The following is a 21,133-nucleotide window of genomic DNA, read 5'->3' as shown; positions in this document are numbered from 1 at the left end:
GAGGGCAGGACATGGAGAGGGACTGCTTAATGGGTGTGAGGTTTCCTTTGGGGGTGATGAGAAGTTCTGAAACTAGATCGCAGTGAAGGTTGCACCACATTGTGAATGCACTTAATGCCATTGTACACTTTAAAATGGTCAAAAAGGTTAACTTTATGTGTATCTAACCACGGTAAAAAAAATGAAAGAAAAATCAGGCAGTGCTTTTGAGAAGTTCTGGGTTTGTGGGAGAATCATCTGGAGTGCTGGTCAACCCCACCGAAGCCCACTGAATTAGAACTGCCTAGGGCAGCCCGGGAACCTGCATCACCTACCTGCCAGGTGATTCCTAGGTAGAGCGGAATCTCACATTCTGAGGAACACTGGCTTTGAGGCAGGCGGTTTTGTTGTTTTTAATTGGAACATGCCATATGTGCTGTTTTCTCATCCCAGCTGTCACAACCCATGCATCCCCAGCGAGCAGCGTGCCCACACCTCAGCAGCTGCTGGCAGGGAGAAGTGTTGGTTCTAAGTGGCTGTGATGGTGATGGTGGCACGGATGGCAGCAGAAGCAGTGTTGGTAGAATTGTACCACTTGTCATTGTAATAGACTGTGGGAGTGAGAGCAGAAGCCAGGAACATCAGGGGTCCTTGTCAAGGGACTAATGGTGAGGTTGCTCTCTTGGGGGTGGGGTGGGGGTGGGTAGCCATCAGGATCCCAGTTTTGGAAATGGCAAGACAAACCCTCACCTTGTAGACTGAGGTCATCTCCAAGGAGTTCCATCTTTCAGACAAGGCGGAACAAGAAGGCCCAGGCAGTGGGAAAAGCAGAGACAGGCTGTGGCCAACACTGGGATTCTGGAACGTCTGCTCAGTTCGGATGAGACCTATTCTGTGCACAGGGGTTAATTCATCACAGGTGGGGCTGGATAGGGGGTCAGCTCTAAGTCAGAGCTACTCCAAGGGCATTCACCAGAACAGCAGCGGCAGCCTCATGGAGCTTATTAGAAATGCAAGTTCTTGGGCCACACCCCAGACCTACTGGTGATTTTCACGCAGGTTAAAGTTTGAGAAACACCATCTAAACTTAGACTGATTATCTTGAGTCTCCATACCTTGGGGAGAATTACAACGTTCAGTAAGTCTCATCAGCAAGACTTGTTAACTTGAGGGTTAAGAGGTACAGATGGGGCCCAACCCCAGACGGTGTGGCCACTTCCAAGCCCACGTCTGTGTGGTACCCAGGTTCATGCACTAGTTCTGGGAGCAGGTGGAGATGTCTTCTATGTCCACACTTTTTTCTGAGCAGAGTTTAGAGACAAGAAACTAGACTGATGTTTTATTCTCTAATATCACTGAAATTGTGGGATCTGGATATAATTCTGTAACAATGTTTTTTGCTTTAGTTCTCACTGTTTGTAACTTTCTTGTTGTCGATGTCTACTCCTTAAGCCTGGGTGACAGACGGTCCTTTTATTGTTAAGGAGCAGATATATCTCCCTTCTGGTCCCTTCCGATCACGGGCAGTGGTTGCCTTTCCCCTCTTGACCCTCAAGTGCTACTTACCAAAACCTTAAGAAACACAAGCATTCCCACATGGCTCTAGACCAATTTAGTATTGGATTTGATAACATTGGTAGGTAAACATTTATTTTTGCAGAAGTGAGTTTTTATTTTCTTCTCTGAGTCTGCCGGTGAGAAAAATCCTATGTAAAATGTTTTTCTTACTGTTGTTATAATGTCCAGGAATGGTTTCATCTGTTAAGGATGATAAAGGATCTTAGGTGATGGGTGTGACATTTCTTACCGCTGTCAGGTTGAGGATTTGTTTCCTTCCAAGGTGAGCCTGGGGGCCTTGTTTTTATTCAGTTAACTTGTGGGCTTTTCTCACTTTAAAGCAACTTTGAAATCTCAACACCCCAATGCCCTCAGGCTGTCACAACTCTGTTCCACCAGGACCAGCCTTTCTGGAAATCTCTCCTGAGCTGTCCTACTCATCCACTTCTCCCTCAGCTAACCCTGTCCCCGAAGGGCCCAGCTGCATCCAGAAGGGAATTCTTTTTTCTCACTGTTCCCATCAGGAAGCTACTGTTTGTCTAGATCAGTGGCCTGTTCTCAGCTCTCATTTTCTCTAACTCATTTGACTTCCTTGACATTGGATGTTGAATAACTCTTTGAGAACAGGGATTGTGTCATTTTCAACCATGTAGGCGCTCTATAAATATTTATGAAATGAATGCGCAGATTCTTCTTTTGCAAACTCTACGCTTGATATGATTCTGCCCCTGTGATGCTGTTTCTAGCCTGTCTTGTCCTCTAGCTGTGCTTCCTGCCTCTTGAATGCACACGTTTCCCAAAGTGGGGTTCTAAGACTTCTTCTGGAACTCTCACTCCCTCCTGTGCCATCGTCTCTCCCCACCATGTCCCTGACACTCTGTGCCTTGTCTTCTCACTCTGGACCGTTATCCTGGTTCAGCAGTCAGCCCCCGAAGGTCTGCTAGCCACTCAACCTGTCCCCAGGTGAACCCATCAACTTCTGCTTCTCTTCTTTTCCTCTTTTCTGATTAATGGCATTTTCCCGGTCCCCCAGACACTAGTGACTCTGTCACCTCAGCAGATCCAGTTCCACACCTGTGTTTTGCTGTGTGCTTGTGTATTCTGGAATAGTGAGAGCACACGTCCAAACCTGCTGATTAACTCAGATACGACCTTCTCCTTGGACACCCCCAGCCAAAATCATTTCTCCCTTTGTGACCCTTCCCCCCACCCTCCATCACACTTTCCCTCTATGACCATTTTTCTTTGGCCCTTAGCTCCTCAATATTGGAATTTTTTGAACATGTCTCATCTCCTTGCCCAGATTGTAAGCATCTCAAGGGAGTGCTTGTGTCCAAATTGATTTTAAATCCAGGCGGGGGCACAACTCAATACCTTATTGGGTCCAGAATCACATACAGGGACTGGGAAATGAAGCCTTCTCAGTGTCTCTTGTTCTTGAGCCCTGCTAGTCGGATGCTGGCATCTCCCTTCGTGTTCCCATGAAAGACCCCAGGGCGTCACTTCAATTGTGTCTGGAACAATGTGTCACTGAATCTTGAAAGATCGAGGCTGGTGACTACTGCTATAAATGATAGTGCCTGGAGTTTAAAATGATATTGACTAGCTAGAAGGATGTGCTGCTGTTCATGGGGTATTATAAAATGGATCAATATGACTAATATTAATAGACAAATTAGTATTAGAAATAAGATTTTGAATGCATGTCAAGGGCTTTATATGTAAATCTTATTTATTCTTAGCAACCATAGGCTAGTACCAAATGATGAGGCATTATCCTTTTATCCCTTTAGACTTTTCAAAACACTTTAATATTCATATCCCACTAGCCTGGAGATGTTGAAGGGCAGTCAGTGGTAGCAAACCTCACTCTCTTTTGCCAAACTTGTAAATGCCTGTTTATCTCTCTCCTCTGAAGTCTCAGTCACAACCGCTGAACAAATGTGGAGAGCACTTGATACTTAGACATGGTGACTGGCTTGGCTGGGAGCTGACATCCAGTTACAGGGCAGAGCCACCTCAGGGTCCCAGGTCGCCTGGCAGCTGAAGGTCAACCATGCCTACAGGTCCCTGTCGTGGCGCCTGGCACTCAGCACCCAGAAAGTTCTCCCTGAACTTACAGAGATTCTTGAGATTCCTGCCATCCCAGGCCAACCCTACAGGGTGAGCAGGATTCCCACCGTATTATTCTGTGGGTCCATTGCCCAGTCCATTGTCTTCCATGGTGTGTCCCTCATCCCCTGCCCACCCACCCAGCACTCGAGGGGAGTAAATGAAAAACCAAGCAAGCATGGCCCACCCAACCTTCTTGCTAGCATTCTTGTGCCAAGAAATTTAATGAACAGATGGGAAAATGCAGCCAACATTCAGTCAGGAGATGGTCTCTAAAAGCTGAAAATTCTTTGGGCCACCCCAGTCCCATGTACCTGGCTGAGTGAAGAATTCGACGGTCCCCACAGCCTGGCTTCTGCACCGGGCCCCTCACGGGCTCTGGGATGATGGCAAAGATGATAGCAAACCCGGCAAAAAGACGAACGATAGATAACTTACTGAGGGTGTAATGCTACCTGCCAAGCATTCAAACTCAGTGGTTCTCAAAGTGTGGTTCCCCATGCCAGAGCATGGGTGCCCCAGCCTAGACCTTCTGAAAATGAACCTGTGGGCGAGGGGCCCAGCAATCCGTTTCAACCCCTCCAGTTGATGCTGTTGGTGGCCTCCAGTTTGAGAACCAGAGCTCTGGTTTACAGGCCTATGTTTCCATCTTGGACATGGCTTCCTTGGGCTCCCTGGGCTGCTTTGACATAGTGCCCTAAACCTATATTGAGGGAAAGAGGGAGAATAATTACTTAATATCAGCTACTCCGTGTTGAGCATTTACACTGTGCCAGGGATAATTCTGAGCATTCTTGAATTTATTAACATCTGTAATCCTCACCGCAACCCTGTGGTGTCCATACTATTTCTGTCGGCCCTCAGTATCCCTGGATGTGAAACCTGCCGGTACAGATGACCTACTGTAAGGGACTTGAGCATCTGTGGGTTTGGTATCCCTGGGGGTCCTGGAACCTGCACATCCTGAGGGATGGCTGTATTATCATCCCCCTTCGGTAGATGAGGGAACTGAGGCACACATTGACTGGCTAAATTGCCCAGGGTCACTCAGGTAGTAAAAGGTAGCACAGAGTTCTGAACCCAAGGCAGTCTGAGTCCAGTCTGAACACCCAACCAACTTGTACCTCCTTAGAGTTTCTGCCCCTTCTCCACCCAGCTTCTATTTTTTTTCTCCTTTCCAAACTAATTCCTCCCTGTATTAGTTTGCTAGGGCTGCTATAGCAAAGTACCACAGACTGGGTGACTTAAACAACAAAATTTATTTTCTCGCTTTTCTGGAGGCTGGAAGTCCAAGATCAAGGTGCTGGCAGGGTTGGTTTTTCCTGAGGCCTCTGTCCTTGGTTTGCAGTCGGCCGCCATCTCCCTGTGTCCTTGTATGGTCCTTCCTCTGTGAGCGTGCTCCTGGGGGCTGTGTGTGTGTTCACATCTCTTCTTCTTAGGGACACTGCTCAGGTTGGATTAAGACCTACCCTGAGGACCTCATTTTAACTTAATCACCTCTTTAAAGGCCCTATCTCCAAATATGGTCACATTCTGAGTTACTGGGTATTAGGGCTTTAACAGATGAATGGGGGGGGGCTACACAATTCAGCCCATAACACTCCTGTTGCCCCACCATCCATGCCTTTGGCTAACAGGAACTACATCATGTCTCTGTACCCTTGGGGACTCCTTCACTCCCATCCATCAAAACCCCCCATCTTCTGTACTTGTTCCTGGGTCACATGGCTGCATCGTCCCAGGGACAACAGCCATGACCTAGAGAGGGCAGCCTCTACGTGTGCTGCAAATATATGGCTTTAATTTGCCAAACATTGCTGTGTATGACTAGGAAGTGAGGGGTCTGCACAATGTCTGTAAATGCAGCCTCGTGGGTTTTTCTAGAGCAAGGTCAGAGGTGACGATGTCTCCAAAAGTATTGTCTGTGGACCACTCACATCTGAGTCAGCTGGGCTGCTTCTGGACCCCTGAGGCTCTCCAAGGGCGCATCCTTGGAGTGTGCATATCTCAGAATCCCCTCTCTGTCAACCCTTCCCTGTCCATCCTTTGACACCTGCTGATTTTCCCCCATTTTTACTGAGATATAATTGACATACAGCACTGCCTAAGTTTAGGGGGTGCAGCATAATGATTGACTGACATATACTGTGAAGTGATTACCACAATCAGTTTAATTAATATCCTCATCTCATATAGATATAAAAAAACAAAAATTTAAAAAAATGTTTTTTTCCTTGTGATGAGACAGTGATTCTCAAGTACACAAAGGTATCCCTTTACGTCTGTGGAATTAGACACATGTGGCCCATGTTTCAGCTCTTCTGTTCCTAGGTTGTGACCTTGGGACAGGTTAGTCTGCCTAAGACTGTTCTTAATTTGCAATGTGGAATTCATCTAGTTAATTAATGGGATTAATCTAGCAACCACCTAGGGTGGCTGTAAGGATTAAATTAGATCATATAGATCACGCACTTTGTACCACCTGCTGGTGGCAGGAGGGAGTGTTCAAGCCCTGATGGCCTTCCTTTCACCATCACGGTAGCGTTTCTACTGCTGAGCAAAGATTTCTTTCACATCCTGTGACCAAAGCACAAACCCTGTTAATGTTGCATCTAGGGTGTGACTCTGGGTCTGGACCTCCCAGAACACATTCTGTGAGAACCAGCGTATGTGCAGATGGAAAAACCCATATAAAGTTGATAAACAAGACCCAGGGGACAGTGGGGGCACAGGAATGCTGGCCAAGGAAGGAGGGAGGGTCAGAAAGAAACCCCAAAGGACATCAGTCAGAGATGTCTCCTGAATCACTGGGACCGAGTTGACTTTTCTACTAAAATGACTAACACGCAAAATTTTCTGCAATCTCTGAACTAAGTGAAGATCTGTCGGCCTCACAGTGGGTTGGATGCACATTTGACATGTTTACGGACCTTCCTGTGTTTTGTCGTTTGTAGAGGAGCTGAAGGCCCCTTTGGAGGATTATGTCCACAAACGCTACCCTGGGCTGGTGAAGGTGGTGAGAAATCGAAAAAGAGAGGGCCTGATCCGAGCTCGCATCGAGGGTTGGAAGGTGGCCACCGGCCAGGTCACCGGCTTCTTTGATGCCCACGTGGAGTTCACCGCTGGCTGGTAGGTCACAAGCTGAACCCTAGAAGCACTTGGGACTTGCAGCATGGTCAGGAGGGCTGGAGTCTGGGAGGTGGGGCACTTTGGCCGTTTCCTCTGGGGCCCTGGCAAGAATGGAGAAGGGGTGTGGTTGGGAAGAAGGTGAGACCATAGTTTGGAATAAAACTGGGAAGCAGGAGAAATATGTCTGCTGTCTACTCTGTCGTCATCATCCATCATCATCACCGTCGTCAAAATTCCCGGTGAAAATGATGTATTAGTTGGACAGAACTCAAGATGATCCTTGCTAAGGAGACAAGACAGTCCTATTCCTATTGTTCTCTTTTGCTGCTTTGCTCGTTTCCATTTCTGGGGAGGATGGTTGACTGTTACTATGACAAAAAGAGATTCAGTTATAATTTTACCTACTCAGGCAAAGCTTCCCAGAATTTATGGGATCGTGACTTCCCTGGCAGTCCAGTGGTTAAGACTCAGTGCTTCCAATGCAAGGGGTGAGGGCGTGATCCCTGGTTGGGGAACTAAGATCCCGCATGCCGTGTGGCCAGAAAAAAAAAAAAGAAAAAAAATTTATGGGATCATCTTTAACATCATTTGGAGGAAGGGAGGGGTTTCTCTCTGCCGATGTGGCCCCTCATGTTTTTCCAGGTGAAAAGAACAATATGAGAGAAATCAATGAGCACACAGGGAGTAGATTTTGGATGTAAGAGAATGAAGCGTCAAAAATGCCCAAATCAGTCAATGAGCATGTTAAAATTAGGTTAGAGCTTTACAGTTATATGATTATTTCTAACTAACCAATGATAAATCAAGTCAGAGGTTAAACCTCTATGCCAGGATTGCTTAATTAGTAAGAAGCAGAGTCTTTAATTTCATTAATAATGTTTATTTACACTCAATGATACCATCTTAAATAAGTTCACGGTACCATATTTGAAGAGCCAATATCCCACCACTAATTACGCCTTAAAATGTCTATTCTGCATTTGAAACAAACTTTAGAATCCTTTTAATGGCTAGAGAAAAGGATGGTTATGCACATGACCACACAGAGGTTTGGAACGTGGGGTCACCGTTAACACTGGTCCATTCACTTGCACACAGGCATCTGTTGCCATCTCAGACGCCAGTTTTCTTCCTTGCTTTATCTGCCACCATCAGACCCTGATACACACAGCTGTAGGAGTGCAGCCCTGACCTCCCCTGAGCCTCACCACTGTGTACCTCTCATAATCATTCTCAAAGTGTGGTCCCCAGACCAGCAGCGGCAGCATCACCTGGGAACTTGTTAGAGATGCACATTCTTGGGCTCCACCCAGACCTATGACATCAGCGATGGGGCCCAGTAAGCTGCTTTAACCAGCCCCCCCCCCCACCAGGAGACTCTGCTGCTCACTCAAGTTTGGGAACCCTTGAGCTAGAAGCCTTCTGAACAGATGCCCTTGAATGTTCCGTTGGAGCCTCAGCCTTGCCCTGTCTCACCTTTTCCTCCATATCATTCCCTCCTCATTTCTTTCCTGTCAGAACTGTTGGTACCACCCATGTCCCCGTCACTTGATTCTTCTCTCCCCATCGTGTTACTCACCCAAGCCACCTCCAGCTTTAGCTGGTTTTTCCTCTGTTTCTCATGTCTACCTTTTCCTCTCCGTTTTGACGTCCACGTTCCCGGCTCAGACCTTCATTATCTTTCACTTAAACTAACTGACAGATATTTGCTGGATGATGACCACGTCCCAAAGACCGCTCTAGGCTGTGATTTGGGCGACTGCCTGATCGGGTTTGCCCAGTGCTGAGGGGTTTCCCAAAATGCAAGACTTTCAGTAGTAAAATCAGAACGGTCTTGGGCAAAGAGGACAGTTGGTCACTCAGCTGGGGTTCAGAATCTGGTGAGATTTGGTATCCGCCCTCCAGGAGCCTATAGTCTTAATTTTGACTGATGTCTGTGATCCACTCTTAGCCCTTCAGACTCATTTTCCAGACTTCCAACAGAGGGGTGTATGTCCTCATGGCAGATAGACAGTGTGTCTCAACTCTCACTAGGTCACACTGCAGTAACCATCTCCGTCCCGTCCACGTGGCGGATCCGCTGCGGGTGGCTCTGCGCCATACGACCTCTGCGTCCCAAGACCCAAGGAGCACCCCTGCCTAGGATGTACCATATTTGTAGCTCAGGGAAAAGGATAACAGTTTCTGCTCAGATGTGACATGGTCACACCTTCTGTTGGCCAAAGTAGGTCACATGTCCAAGCTAAACATTCATTGGGGTTGAGGGAGGGAGAGCGTGTCCCCCTGCAGGGAAACACTGCAGGCCTCGGGGTCATCGGCGGGATGTCCCGAGGGAGGGGAGCAAATCACTGGGAACAGTTGTACGCTCTGTCACAGACTGGGAGAGCAAACTCCTCAGCTTCAGAAGCATGACTTGAACCAAGGTCTTCTGCCCGACACTCAGGAACTTTCCCCACACAGTGACGGCCGAGCTGAATGCTTCTACGTGCAGGGCACCAGACCAGCCTAGGGGAAGGGTGGCCCATCCAAGGAGGCTGTGGAGCTTAGGGGCTGGGCCTGAAGCCAGACCATCTGGGTTAGAAACCTGGTTCTACCTCCAGCTGGCTGTGTGGGCTGGGGCATAACCTCCGTGGGCCTCAGTTTCCTCATGTGTAAAATGATGATCATAGTATTTGCCTCATATGATTGTTGTGAGATTTATATTAGTCAGCTCATCCAAAATGTTGGGAATGGTGCCTGGCAAGTAGTAAGTGCTTGGTTAACATCAGCTATCATGAGCTTATAAGGAAGAAAAACGTGTGTTCAAAGATCAGCAAAGACAGCGTGTTATCAGGGTGACTTGAATATGATGGAGAAGACGCTCTAAGAGCTGAGAGGATGGAGAGAGGCTTCTACTGGGGGAAATTAAGGCAGGCTTCTTGGAAGAGGTGGCACTTGATTAGAGAAGCTTGTGTGGGTGGCTAGATTTCCTGCCTGGGCACAGGGGCCTTCCTGGAGGAGAATAGCATGAGTGAGGAGTTGGAGGGGGCGGAGCTCCGAAGCACGTCTAGAAACCAGGGAAAGTCAGTCCCATTTGGTATCTGTCTCTAAGGTGTGTGCAAAAGTATCGGAGGCAGTAAATGGCCCAGGGTATATTTTATTGCTCGTTTTAAATAGAAACATGAGATGTGCCAACAGGTAATTCAGTAGCTGCAAATGAAAAGAGATGGAATGGAGGCCGAGGGTTCTCATTATTCTTCGAAATAATGCAGAGGAATGGGATTTTCACTTGACTCCTTTCCAAAGCCTGCGCCCTGTTCTAAGCAGGGAGATTAATGCCCTGGTTTATGAGAGCCATCTTTTCGTTCTCGAATATGGGAAACGATCCCTTCCTACATCTACGTCGGAGACGCACTCTGGCGGGGGTGCCTGGCCATCTGCTTCCTCCTAAGCTGGCAGGGCTGTACCTTAAACCCCAGAGCCAGGTCCCTGCCTGTCGCCTGCTGCAGCCCTGAGCGGGCGGGCTAGCTGAGAGGCAGGATTCTGCCTGCCTTTGCATTCAGTTAGTTCCTGCCTGCCATCCCTAACCCATCCAATTAGATCCCTTTTAAGAAATCAATTAAATAATCAATTAAAACAACTGAAATAGTCACACGCACAAAGAAGCTAGTGAAAGGCTTATTGAAACCAGGCCATCAAGGGCAGAAGTGACCTATTTGGGGAAAAGGCAATTCGGCTCCAGCAGAAAAAAAAACCAGAGGCATCGGCCAGTGCCTGAGGGGAAACTGAAAACACTGTACAAAACTGTAGGGAGGGCTTCCCTGGTGGCGCAGTGGTTGAGAATCTGCCTGCCGATGCAGGGGACGCGGGTTCGAGCCCTGGTCTGGGAAGATCCCACATGCCGCGGAGCAACTGGGCCCGTGAGCCACAACTACTGAGCCTGCGCGTCTGGAGCCTGTGCTCCGCAACAAGAGAGGCCGCGACAGTGAGAGGCCCGCGCACCGCGATGAAGAGTGGCCCCCGCTCGCCGCAACTAGAGAAAGCCCTCGCACAGAAACGAAGACCCAACACACCCAAAAAATAAATAAATAAATAAATTTATTAAAAAAAAAACTGTAGGGAAATGCAAACCCTATCAGGAGGGCCTCGATAGGACGGCTCACGCTTTTTTATTCTTCCTCGTATCTGTCTAAGCTTTGACTTAGACACTGTTGGTATAAAAGACAGGCCATACTTTCTGGGGCAGAAGCCCTCGTGTTGTGAGTTCCAGCTTCAGGCCTTTCACGCCAACGCAGGCAGCACTGCGGGAACGCCGCAGGGGTGAGGGCATGAGCTGCACGTCACGGGGCTCCTTCAAAGCCACCAGATCCAGCTGGAACCGCCACTTGGGAGCTGTTTCCCTCTGAGTTCCAGCCTGCCCAAAGCCCAGCCTTTAGCTGCGACGCTTATATTCATTGTCTGTGGTCTTGGGTCTGGGCCAGTGGAGGTGTGGGTGAGCCTCAGGTGAAAGATTTTATTTCTGCTTCTCTGTGTTTCAGGGCCGAGCCGGTTCTCTCGCGGATACAGGAGAACCGGAAGCGGGTGATCCTCCCCTCCATCGACAACATCAAACAGGACACCTTTGAGGTGCAGCGGTATGAGAACTCGGCCCACGGGTACAGCTGGGAGCTGTGGTGCATGTACATCAGCCCCCCGAAAGACTGGTGGGACGCCGGAGACCCTTCCCTTCCCATCAGGTCTGTGCCAAGCACGCGCTCCAGTGGCCTTTTCGTCCCCAGATCCCAGGAGAGAGAGGACCCCACCCACCTGGGGAGGGGAGAAGGGAGGGAGACTGGAGGAGACCACTTGGGGATGGAGCTGCAGTGTGGAAATAGCTGCTTTAGGAATTTGGGGTGTCTTCCCACTGAAGTTTTCTTGCTGAAAGGGGACGCTGCATTTTGCTTCTTTCGCTAAAAATTTTCCAGTGCAGCTTATCAAACAGCAGTCCTGAAGGATGGAAATTGATAGGGTGGCTCACACTTTTTTTTATTCTTCCTCATATCTGTTGAACTGTGTTCAGGAGCTTTTAAGTGTGAAGTTTGAAAGGTATGAATTCCTGGGACTTTTTCATAGTTGGATGCTTTACAATCGCCGTGATGCAGGAGCACGTAGAAAAGGACAATATTTGTGTGGTACCTGGGGTAACCCAGGGCCTTTGGACAGCTCTGTATGATTTTTGCCCCAGGCCCCACCCAGCATCCCCTGGAGGCAAGGAGATAGATCCCTCGTGTTGTACCAGTTGGGAAGCTCAAATATAAAGGATGGGGAATGAAGTAGGTGGATTTTGATGTCGTATTCGTTTCCTGTGGCCTCTGTAACAAATTACCACAAATTCAGGGGCTTAAAGCACAGAAATTTATTCTCTTACTTTCTAAAGGTACTGCAGTAATCTGAAGTGAGCCTTAGAGAGCTAAACGCAGGGTGTCTACAGGGCTGGGTCCTTCTGGAGGCTGGAGGGGAGAATCCATTTCCTTGCCTGTTCCAGCTTCCGGAGGCTGTTCTCATTCCTTGGCTCACGGCTACATCCCCTCCCTTTCTCCCCCTGCTTCCTTCATCACGTGGCTGCCTTCTTTCCTCGACGTTCCTGCCTCCCCTCACATAAGGGCCTTTGTGATGACATTTGGGGTCCACATGAATAACCCACGATAGTCTCCCTCTTCTCAAGATCCTTTACTTAATCATATCTGTGAAGTCCTTTTTTTCCAGATAAGGTAACATTTGCAGTTTCCAGAGCTTAGGATGTGGATTTGTGGGGGGTGGATGGGGAATATTGTTCAGCCAAAAACAAGTGCTTTGATTTTCAGCTAAGATGATACCCGAGTTACAGTTCAATACTTTCTGTGACTCCTACGTGAGGATCAAAACTGGCTTAGTATCTTCGTGGTTCTACGTTAGAAGAGGTGGAAGGGGCCGTCTTACTTTGCCCTCGTTTTAGGACAGTGTTTGTTGGTATAAAGGGGGCAATTGTGGAACAGGAGTGAGGACTTTTTGCAAGTACCCTTAAAGTTCTTTCTCAGTTTATAAATTTTTAATCAACCAGAGTAGGATTTTGAGATGGACAGACCCCCCTGTTGCATATTCTCTTATTTCCTGGCACAAATTGAAAGCTGACAGATTGCATCAGGGTAGAGCCACTCATGGGCAAATTTATGCAACAAAGAAGGTAATCTTTGGGGCTAATAACTTGCTCAGCTGGCGATGTCTCGTGGCTCAGTTCCCAGCCCAGCCTAGATGTTCAGTGTCTTCGTGTACTGCTGCAGGGCTGTGCTCTCAGATTTCTGCAAATAATAATGTAGACTCATCACCAAGGTGTTATCTGAGAACCAAAGCATAACCTTCAGAGATATTTAAAATGTAATGGTTGAGATTACACCCATGAGGATGGCTACTGTATAAAAAAAAGCAAAATAACAGGTGTTGGCAAGAATGTGGAGAAATTGGAATCCTTGAGCATTGCTGGTGGGAATATAAAGTGGTACAGCTGCTATGGAAAACAGTATGACAGTTCCTAAAAAATTAAAAATAGAATTACCATATGGTCCAGCGATTCTGCTTATGGGTATATACCCCAAAGAGTTGAAAGCAGGGTCTCAAAGAAATGTTTGTACACCCGTATTCATAGCAGCATTATTCACAATAGCCAAAAGGTGGAGGTAACCCAAATGTCCATCAACAGATGAATGGAGAAACAAAATGTGACATGTACATACAACGAAATATTATTCAGCCTTAAGAAAAAGAAGGAAATTTTGACTCATGCTACAACATGGATGGGCCTTGGGGACATTACACTAAGTGAAATAAGCCAGTCACCAAAGACAGATACTACATGATTCCACTCATATGAAGTAGCTAGAATAGCCAAATTCACAGAGACAGGGAGTAGAATGGTGGTTTCCAGGGGCTGGGGAGAAGGGAGGAATGGGGAATTATTATTTAATGGTGTAGAGGTTCAGTTGTGCAAGATGAAAAGAGTTCTGGAATTTGGTTGCACAATCCTGCAAATGTACTAAATGCTACTGAACTGTACATGTAAAAATGATTAAGACAGTACATTTTATGTTACGGGTATTGTACCACGATTAACACAAAATTAATGGGGTGTGCTTAAAGACCCCGTGGCCTTCAGATCTTGAAGCGATGGCTTGACAGTGAGTTTCGTGTTTTTGTCCAAGCACTGCTTCGTCCCTGACACACAGGGAGGCTGACCTCCAGCTGTGACGGATAAGGGAGTGAAAGTGTAACGGTGGTGTTAGTGACCGAGGAAAAGGAATGGATACAGTGCAGTGCTTTGGGATGTCCAGAACACAGAGCTCTCCCTGAGTATGTGAGGCACTAGGCGAAAACTGAGCGTGTACTTCAGGTAACGTTAACAGAGGATTCATACGCGTTTTAAAAAGACTGAAGAAAATGGAGTCGTGATCATGAGTCATTAATATCTCTGATGTACACAACAGAATCAGATGATCTCTTTTTAATGTATCATAACTTATGCAATGCTTAATTTGTTAATAGTTGATGGAGATATTTAATTGTAGGAAGGACTTTTTATGGCCCTTCTGATGTTATTAAGCAGATACAATACTCTTTCTTTTTCTTTTTTTTTTAAATTAACTATTTTATTTTATTTATTTATTTTTTATAAATTTATTTATTTATCTTTGGCTGCGTTGGGTCTTCGCTGCTGCACGTGGGCTGTCTCTAGTTGTGGTGAGTGGGGGCTACTCTTCGTTGCGGTGCGCGGGCCTTCTCATTGCGGTGGCTTCTCCTGTTGCGGAGCATGGGCTCTAGGCGCGTGGGCTTCAGTAGTTGTGGCATGCGGGCTCAATAGTTGTGGCTCGTGGGCTCTAGAGTGCAGGCTCAGTAGTTGTGGTGCACGGGCTTAGTTGCTCTGTGGCATGTGGGATCTTCCCGGACCAGGGCTCGAACCCGTGTCCCCTGCATTGGCACGCGGATTCTTAACCTCTGCACCACCAGGGAAGTCCCAACAATACTCTTTCTTAAATGTCTGGATGTGATGGTTCCCCCTCCTCCTTGTGATCTCAGTATTTTAAAAGTAATGATTATTCTGGTAAAGGGTAGGATGAAGAGAACTTTTTCACCATCCAAATGGCATTAGGTTGGATGACTCTAGATACTGAGTCTTCCCAGTAGGCCATACAATATAGGAGATGTTGCCTTAAGGGAATGTATATCCTTTCTGTTTTACTTTTTTTCTCTTTCTTCCTTTGTAACGTTTTTTTCTTCCTGTTTGGTAAACAGCTATTTCCCAAGGTTTTTCCTCTGCTCTTCTTTGTCTACACTGGGGGTTCAAGCATCGAGAGTAGACAGGTGCCATTAAAGAGGGGAGAGCCAAGTGTGAGGGGTGGCAGTGGGGACTGAAGGACACATGCCCCACCCAAGGAGCCAGCTGCTGCCAGCCCCACATGATGGTGACGGGGGCACAGAGGCCCGGCGTTGTCAAGTCCTCAGACTTTTAAGAAAAGACACAAATTCAGATCGTTTTGTGAAATCTCCTGACTTCTAAATAATGGCAATAAATCCCTCTTCTTCAAAACTATGAGGGCCAAACATGTTTCTAGAGTGGATTTGACCACCCGGACCCGCAGAATTTGGTCTGTGCTCTACGCTTGCTCCCATGAAGACCTCGGTCATTCCCAAGGACAGCCTAGGTCCATGGTTCTCATGCTGGGAGCTGTGGCACCCGCGGTCTGTGGCATTATGGTGGGGCAGAGGGGTTTGGGGAAAGTGTCACTCAAAGCCATAGAAGAAACATGGCTGGGCTTCCTGGAGCTTGAGTTAAGCCATCAGAGGTCCCCTGCCGCCTCTGCTGTGTGTCACAGTCCTCTGCTGTGTGTCACAGTCCTCTGCTGTGTGTCACAGTCCTCTGCTGCCAAGACTCTTAAGTCAAAGACTCTGAGAAGCACTGACCCCCCCTCTCACCTCTGTGCAGAGAAGGATCTCAAATCTATGTCTTAAGCCCTGATTCTTCTCCAAAGTGACATCATCTCTAATGTCACGTCAACAACCTATCATTAGACCAGTGGAGTTTAAACTTTTTCGAGTTAAGGACCTCTTCGATAATCTAATGAAAGTCGTAGATCACCTCACTCCTGAGCATGTATGAGTGAACAGAACTTCGCATGTAATTTCATGAAGTTTACAGATGCCTGGAAGCCAACCTGCTTATGATCCACAGGGCTTGTATTAGGAACCACTGCAAGGGCGTTCCCTGGCAGTCCAGTGGTTAGGACCCCGCACTCTCACTGCCGAGGGCCCAGTGTGAACCCTTGGTTGGGGAACTAAGATCCCACGAGCAGTGTGGCCAAAAGAAAAAAAAGAACCACTGCTAGATATTCGACCTGGTTCTCCCAGTGGAAGAGCCTTTCTTTACCATTCTTTATCAGCTACTAGTCTATATGCTTTATGAAGCCAGGCCTGTGGTTTTTTCTACTGTAACCCCAGTGACTCATGAGTACTTAGCACTTAGTAGGGATGCTGAAAACATTTCGTGAACAAACGAATGGATGAGTGACATCTGAGGCTCAGAAGAGAAGTCAGGGCTAGTGAACGATTAGGAAGAGGATGAGATTGCCTCGCCCATTATGCATTCCTATTCCTCCCTCCCCACAGCCCCCGACAGCTCCCAATCTTTCTGTCTCTATGGATTTGCCCATTCTGGACAATTCATGTAAGTGGAATCATACAGTATGTGGCTTTTTGGGTCACCCACGTTGCAGCACGTGTCAGTACTTCATTCCTTTTTCTAGTGAGTTTTTATAGTGAACACTTTAACGTGGTCACAGATCAACAGCCTTTCTGGCTTCCGTATCTGGTTTCCAAGACTCACACACCTTTGTCCTGCATGGGAGGGGAGAGGTGACTTCTCACACACAGGGCCCCCATCTGCTCCACGGGCCACTTTTCACTTGCTTAGCATGAGTCACGCACCAGTGAGTATGTTTCTCCACTGCCAGGAGTGCTGACCACCAGGCTTGGGGTGAGATGGTAGGATGCCCACCCTCTCCCCTTGGGGAGGGGGATTCAGGGTACACCTCGCTCCAGGGAATCTCTCCTGACACACCCCTCTCCCACACTCCCCTTACTCATCCTCATTAGGCAGCTAGCTGCTTTTTGGTTATCTGCTTTGAGCTTTTTGCATGATCTCTTTGAGTATAGCATCTATTGCCTGAACATCCCCAGCCCAAATGTGGACATGAAAGGTCTCATTGTAACACAGTACATACAGCTGAGGGCATGAAGCAAGGAGAGAGGGAGGGTCTGAAGACACAGAAGGGGGGGAGGGTGCTGATTGCAAAAGAAGGGCCCTGAAGAGGAAGTAGGGGATGGGGTCAAGAATGTGAGTTGTAGTCTGGTCTTGAAGAGCAGGAAGAGAGAGCTTATGCTGTGTCACCCACATTATGAATTCAGAGACGAAATCACTGCTGAGAGGGAGAGAGAAATTTTGGATTGGGGGCTACAGAAGAAATGATAAATAAAGGTCTGGCACAATTGCCAAGAGGGATGGGAATGGGTGAGCTGACCTAGAACCCAAAAACTAATTGATGGCTGTCTTGCCCAGAAATATAAAATCAATAGATTGTCCATGAAGATTTCTTGACAGAAAACTACTATGAATTCCGTCGTGCTTTGATACCAACTTAAATTGTATTATTCATAGCATTATGTCCATATATGTGAAAAATAGTAGCAAAGGTAAGAAAGAGGGATATACTATCTTTAGCCTGAAGGCACCATGAATTCATGGGAACCTGCCTTAGCTCAGCAGCCTTCAGAGCTCTGTAGCTCACAACTTGGGAACCGCTGATCTTTACAGTTCTTTCCAGCTGTAAAATCCCGTGACTTTTACCAGGGGAGGGAAGGGTCTAATGAGTCATCAGAGATGGGAAGTTTTACAGCACGTTGCTTTCAGGGCACTGGCTGAAGCTGAGTCAGGCATCTTCTGTGAAGTGCCAGCGGTGCCTGCCTGCTCTGTGTTAGGTGACCCTGTAATTAGCGACATTACTCATTAATAACTAATTCACGCTGATGATTAACAATTAGCAGTCCTTAATCCAACATATAATTTGATAATAAATTATAAGGTACAGGAGCCATGAGAGCCTGTTAGACTCTGGGAGTGGAAAGGGCTGTCCTGGATATGTATAGTCGCTGGAATCTCAAATTCTGTGCACAAATGTATATAAAAGAAGAAGGTTATTTTTTTTCCTCCCTAGAGGAAGATGACTGGCTTGCTGAGAGGAAATCTTTAAGTGAAGAATCAGATTGTCTTAGACTTGGAAATAGAGCTATCGTCCCTATGCATCAGCAAATATATTTTAGGAACCAACTGTGTGCTCAGCCTTGTGGTGGGAACTTCTTGGGGACAGTGTTGGTAAATTACATGATCTTCTTGGGGGAGTTACTGGACAAGTTGGAGACACAGGGCTCAACTGTGCATAATCACACTTTAGTGCAAGTTAGTGTGGATTTGTAGGAGGGGGGAAGCTTTGTGAGTGGAGTGGATGGGAAAGCTTATAAAAGTCGTAACTAACACTGGAATTTTCTACGTGCCAGGCACTCTTCTTTTGCTTTACACAGTACAAATCCATGTATAACTCATACTAGCCCTATGAGATAAGTATCACTATCATCCCCATTTCACAGGCATGGCTACTGAGGCGCAGGGACAGCACTTTACCCAAGGTCACACTCCCAGTAAGAGATGAAGCTGGGATTTGGAGCTAGTGGGTCCAGAGTCTGTGCCCTTCCCCACTGTGCTGTCCCTTCTGAAAAAGCGGTGACTTGTGGGCCTTGCAAGCTGCAGGGGATTTTCACTGGCAGAGTATATGGGAGATGACACAATTAGAGGTATAGTAGTGAAAATGAGTGTGTTTGGGGTTGCCAAGACCGCCCTCAGGGTTTGATGATCCACTAGAAGGACTCATACAACTCAGAAGAGCTGTTATGCTCATGGTTATCGTTTATCACAGTGAAAGGATACAGATTAGAATCAGCAAAGAAAAAAGAGGCATGGGACTGAGTCCAGGAGAAACCAAGCGTGAGCTTCTGGTTGTCCTCTCCCTGTGGAGCTGCATGGACAGAGCTTCAGTCTCCCAGAAATGATTTATAACATTATGAAGTGTTGCCAACCAGGGAAGCTCGCCGGAGCCTTAGTGTTCCTGGTTTTTACTGGGGGTCAGTCCCGTAGGCGTGGAGCACCCATGTGACCAACCTTGGCTACTCAGTCTCCAGCTCCTCCCCACCTTCCCCTGCAGAGGTTAAGCCAATACAGCATGGCCCAGGGCCTCATGGACACTCTTATCGGGCAGGATATTCCAAGGGTTTAGTGGTTTTCTTCCAGGAGCCTGGCAAGGGTGAGTTCTTTCTTTGAGATGTGCAGGGTTTGGGCAACTCAAGTCCATTGAGTTACCCCTCTACTGACAGCACAATGAGGATGGGGTGTTTAGCATCTGGTGAGGAGACGAAGGTAGAGAATGTGCATTAAAAAGTGGAGGGGGAAAAAAAATAGAGGAAAGATGGAAGGCTAAGTAGATTGAAACAGGAGGTCCACTTTGTGGAGAGCTCTAGAAGCCAAAAGGAGGAACCCGGACTCAATCCAGTGTTCCAATGAGCTGGAATGAAAATGAATAAAAAGCTAATTGGGAGAGATGAAAAAGTAGAATAGTGGTTGCCTAGGGCTAAGGGAGGAGTGGGAGAGAGGAATGATTGTTAATGAGTACAGGGTTTTGGGGGGGGCATGATGAAAATGTTCTAAAATTGATTTGGGTGATGATTGCACAACTCTATGAACATACTAGAATCTGTTGAATTGTAGACTTTACATAGATGAATTGTATGGAATGTGAATTCTACCTTAGGAGCTGGTGGCCATCAGTAGGTGGCAGATGGCCAATCTTGCAACAAGATGAAGACACTTGGGTATTAATCCTTGGCTCAGAGTCTTGTGTGGACCTCCCTCTTTGGGGAAGTGGCAGGACAGCACAGAGAACACACCAGGAGATCAAACTGGGGTCCAATCCCAGAGCAGCAGAATTTGTCGTGGTAGAATCGCAAGCAAGGATTCGGAAACCAAGGAGCATCCTGGGCAGAAGTTGAATGTCTCACAGAGACAGACCCACTGATACTGTTGACCAACCTGGGCTGTGTATATGATACTGGCCAAGTGCAGCACGTTGTGGGTAGAGGACAGGGTTAGAGACCACAGTGGTTAGGACTTCCCTTTGGGTCTAGGAAAGGAGAGTCAAAAAGGAATCTAGCTCAGGGGCCAAGGGAAGCCTGTCACAATTCAGGAAGAGAAAAATCATAGTAGAAAAGCTAGCCATCCTCCACCTTCTTTTCCTGCCCTCACAGTCTACCAGTAACAGGAATGACCTGTTCAGTTTTGCCACCAACAGGGTCTGTGTCATTAGGTGAGTCACTTACCATCTGTGTAAATGAGCTTTTAATTTTCTTATCCATAAAACCTACCCAGCATTTAAAGGTATATTGTTCCAGTAGTGGAAAATTTCCATAACAAAGCTTTTGGTCCCTCAGATGAAAAGCTCTAATTGTAAACTCTCTGAGTTTATGGCGTGAGGTGTTGTAGATAATTAAATGTTTCGGTTAATAGAGTTCTACAGAAGCAAGTCACGGGGGAAATTTACAGTTAAAAACCTCTACAAAACTCTACATGCTTCCTTCAGGGAACAATCCTGGAGGAGCCCGGTTGATAGAAGGTGTTGGTTCAGTCAGTACTGGTCAACCGTGGGGTTTCACGCTCCTCCAGAAGAAGCATCGTTATAAAATGGGATCAGGAATAGAGGGTGGATTTGTGGTGCTCTGTTTGTTCCCTCCTTGGCTTGATGAGCATTGATTGATTCCTATTGTGTATAAACCTCTGTTCTAAGCAGAATGGGGGATACTGTCCTTCTGCCACAGTCCTTGTCAAATTTATCCACGTCGACATATTTTTGAGACCCCAATGGGAACTCAGTGGATGACAATGACTGCTGAAGAAGCAACGAGTAGGGGTTGCCCTTCTGTAAGACTGTCTAATGGAAGACATATCCATTTCTTTAAAACATTGGTCATGTAGTCAGACAATTAGCTGGAAAGAACGCCTCAGCGAGAACACAGTTGATTGAGACTTTGAAGGAGCATCGATCTCAACTTTGTCACTTCCTGGGAAAGCAGCAGGTACAGCCCACATGGAAACACAGGGCGTCACTGCCCAGTTGTCTGCCCTGCATAGCCTTCCATAGCTGACTGCTGCTTTCTCTTGGTGCTCAAAGAATACCTGACCCCAACAGCTGGGAGCACGTTGTTCTCAAATGAC

The 21,133-nt window shown here is 47.1% G+C and overlaps 1 protein-coding gene across 3 annotated transcripts in view; it reads left to right on the top strand.

Moving 5' to 3' along the window:
* GALNT17 (polypeptide N-acetylgalactosaminyltransferase 17) overlaps positions 1–21,133 on the top strand; it is a 472,484-nt gene that overhangs the window by 235,388 nt on the left and 215,963 nt on the right. For all 3 annotated transcript variants that reach the window (XM_036825175.1, XM_036825178.1, XM_036825176.1), the window contains exons 4-5: positions 6,603–6,777; positions 11,295–11,492. In XM_036825175.1, the coding sequence (XP_036681070.1) occupies positions 6,603–6,777; positions 11,295–11,492 (373 nt within the window). The remainder of the gene's footprint in view (positions 1–6,602; positions 6,778–11,294; positions 11,493–21,133) is intronic.

This window comes from Balaenoptera musculus, chromosome 15 (assembly GCF_009873245.2).
Source record: "Balaenoptera musculus isolate JJ_BM4_2016_0621 chromosome 15, mBalMus1.pri.v3, whole genome shotgun sequence".
NCBI lineage: Eukaryota > Metazoa > Chordata > Mammalia > Artiodactyla > Balaenopteridae > Balaenoptera > Balaenoptera musculus.
This window is presented reverse-complemented; position numbering and strand designations above follow the sequence as displayed.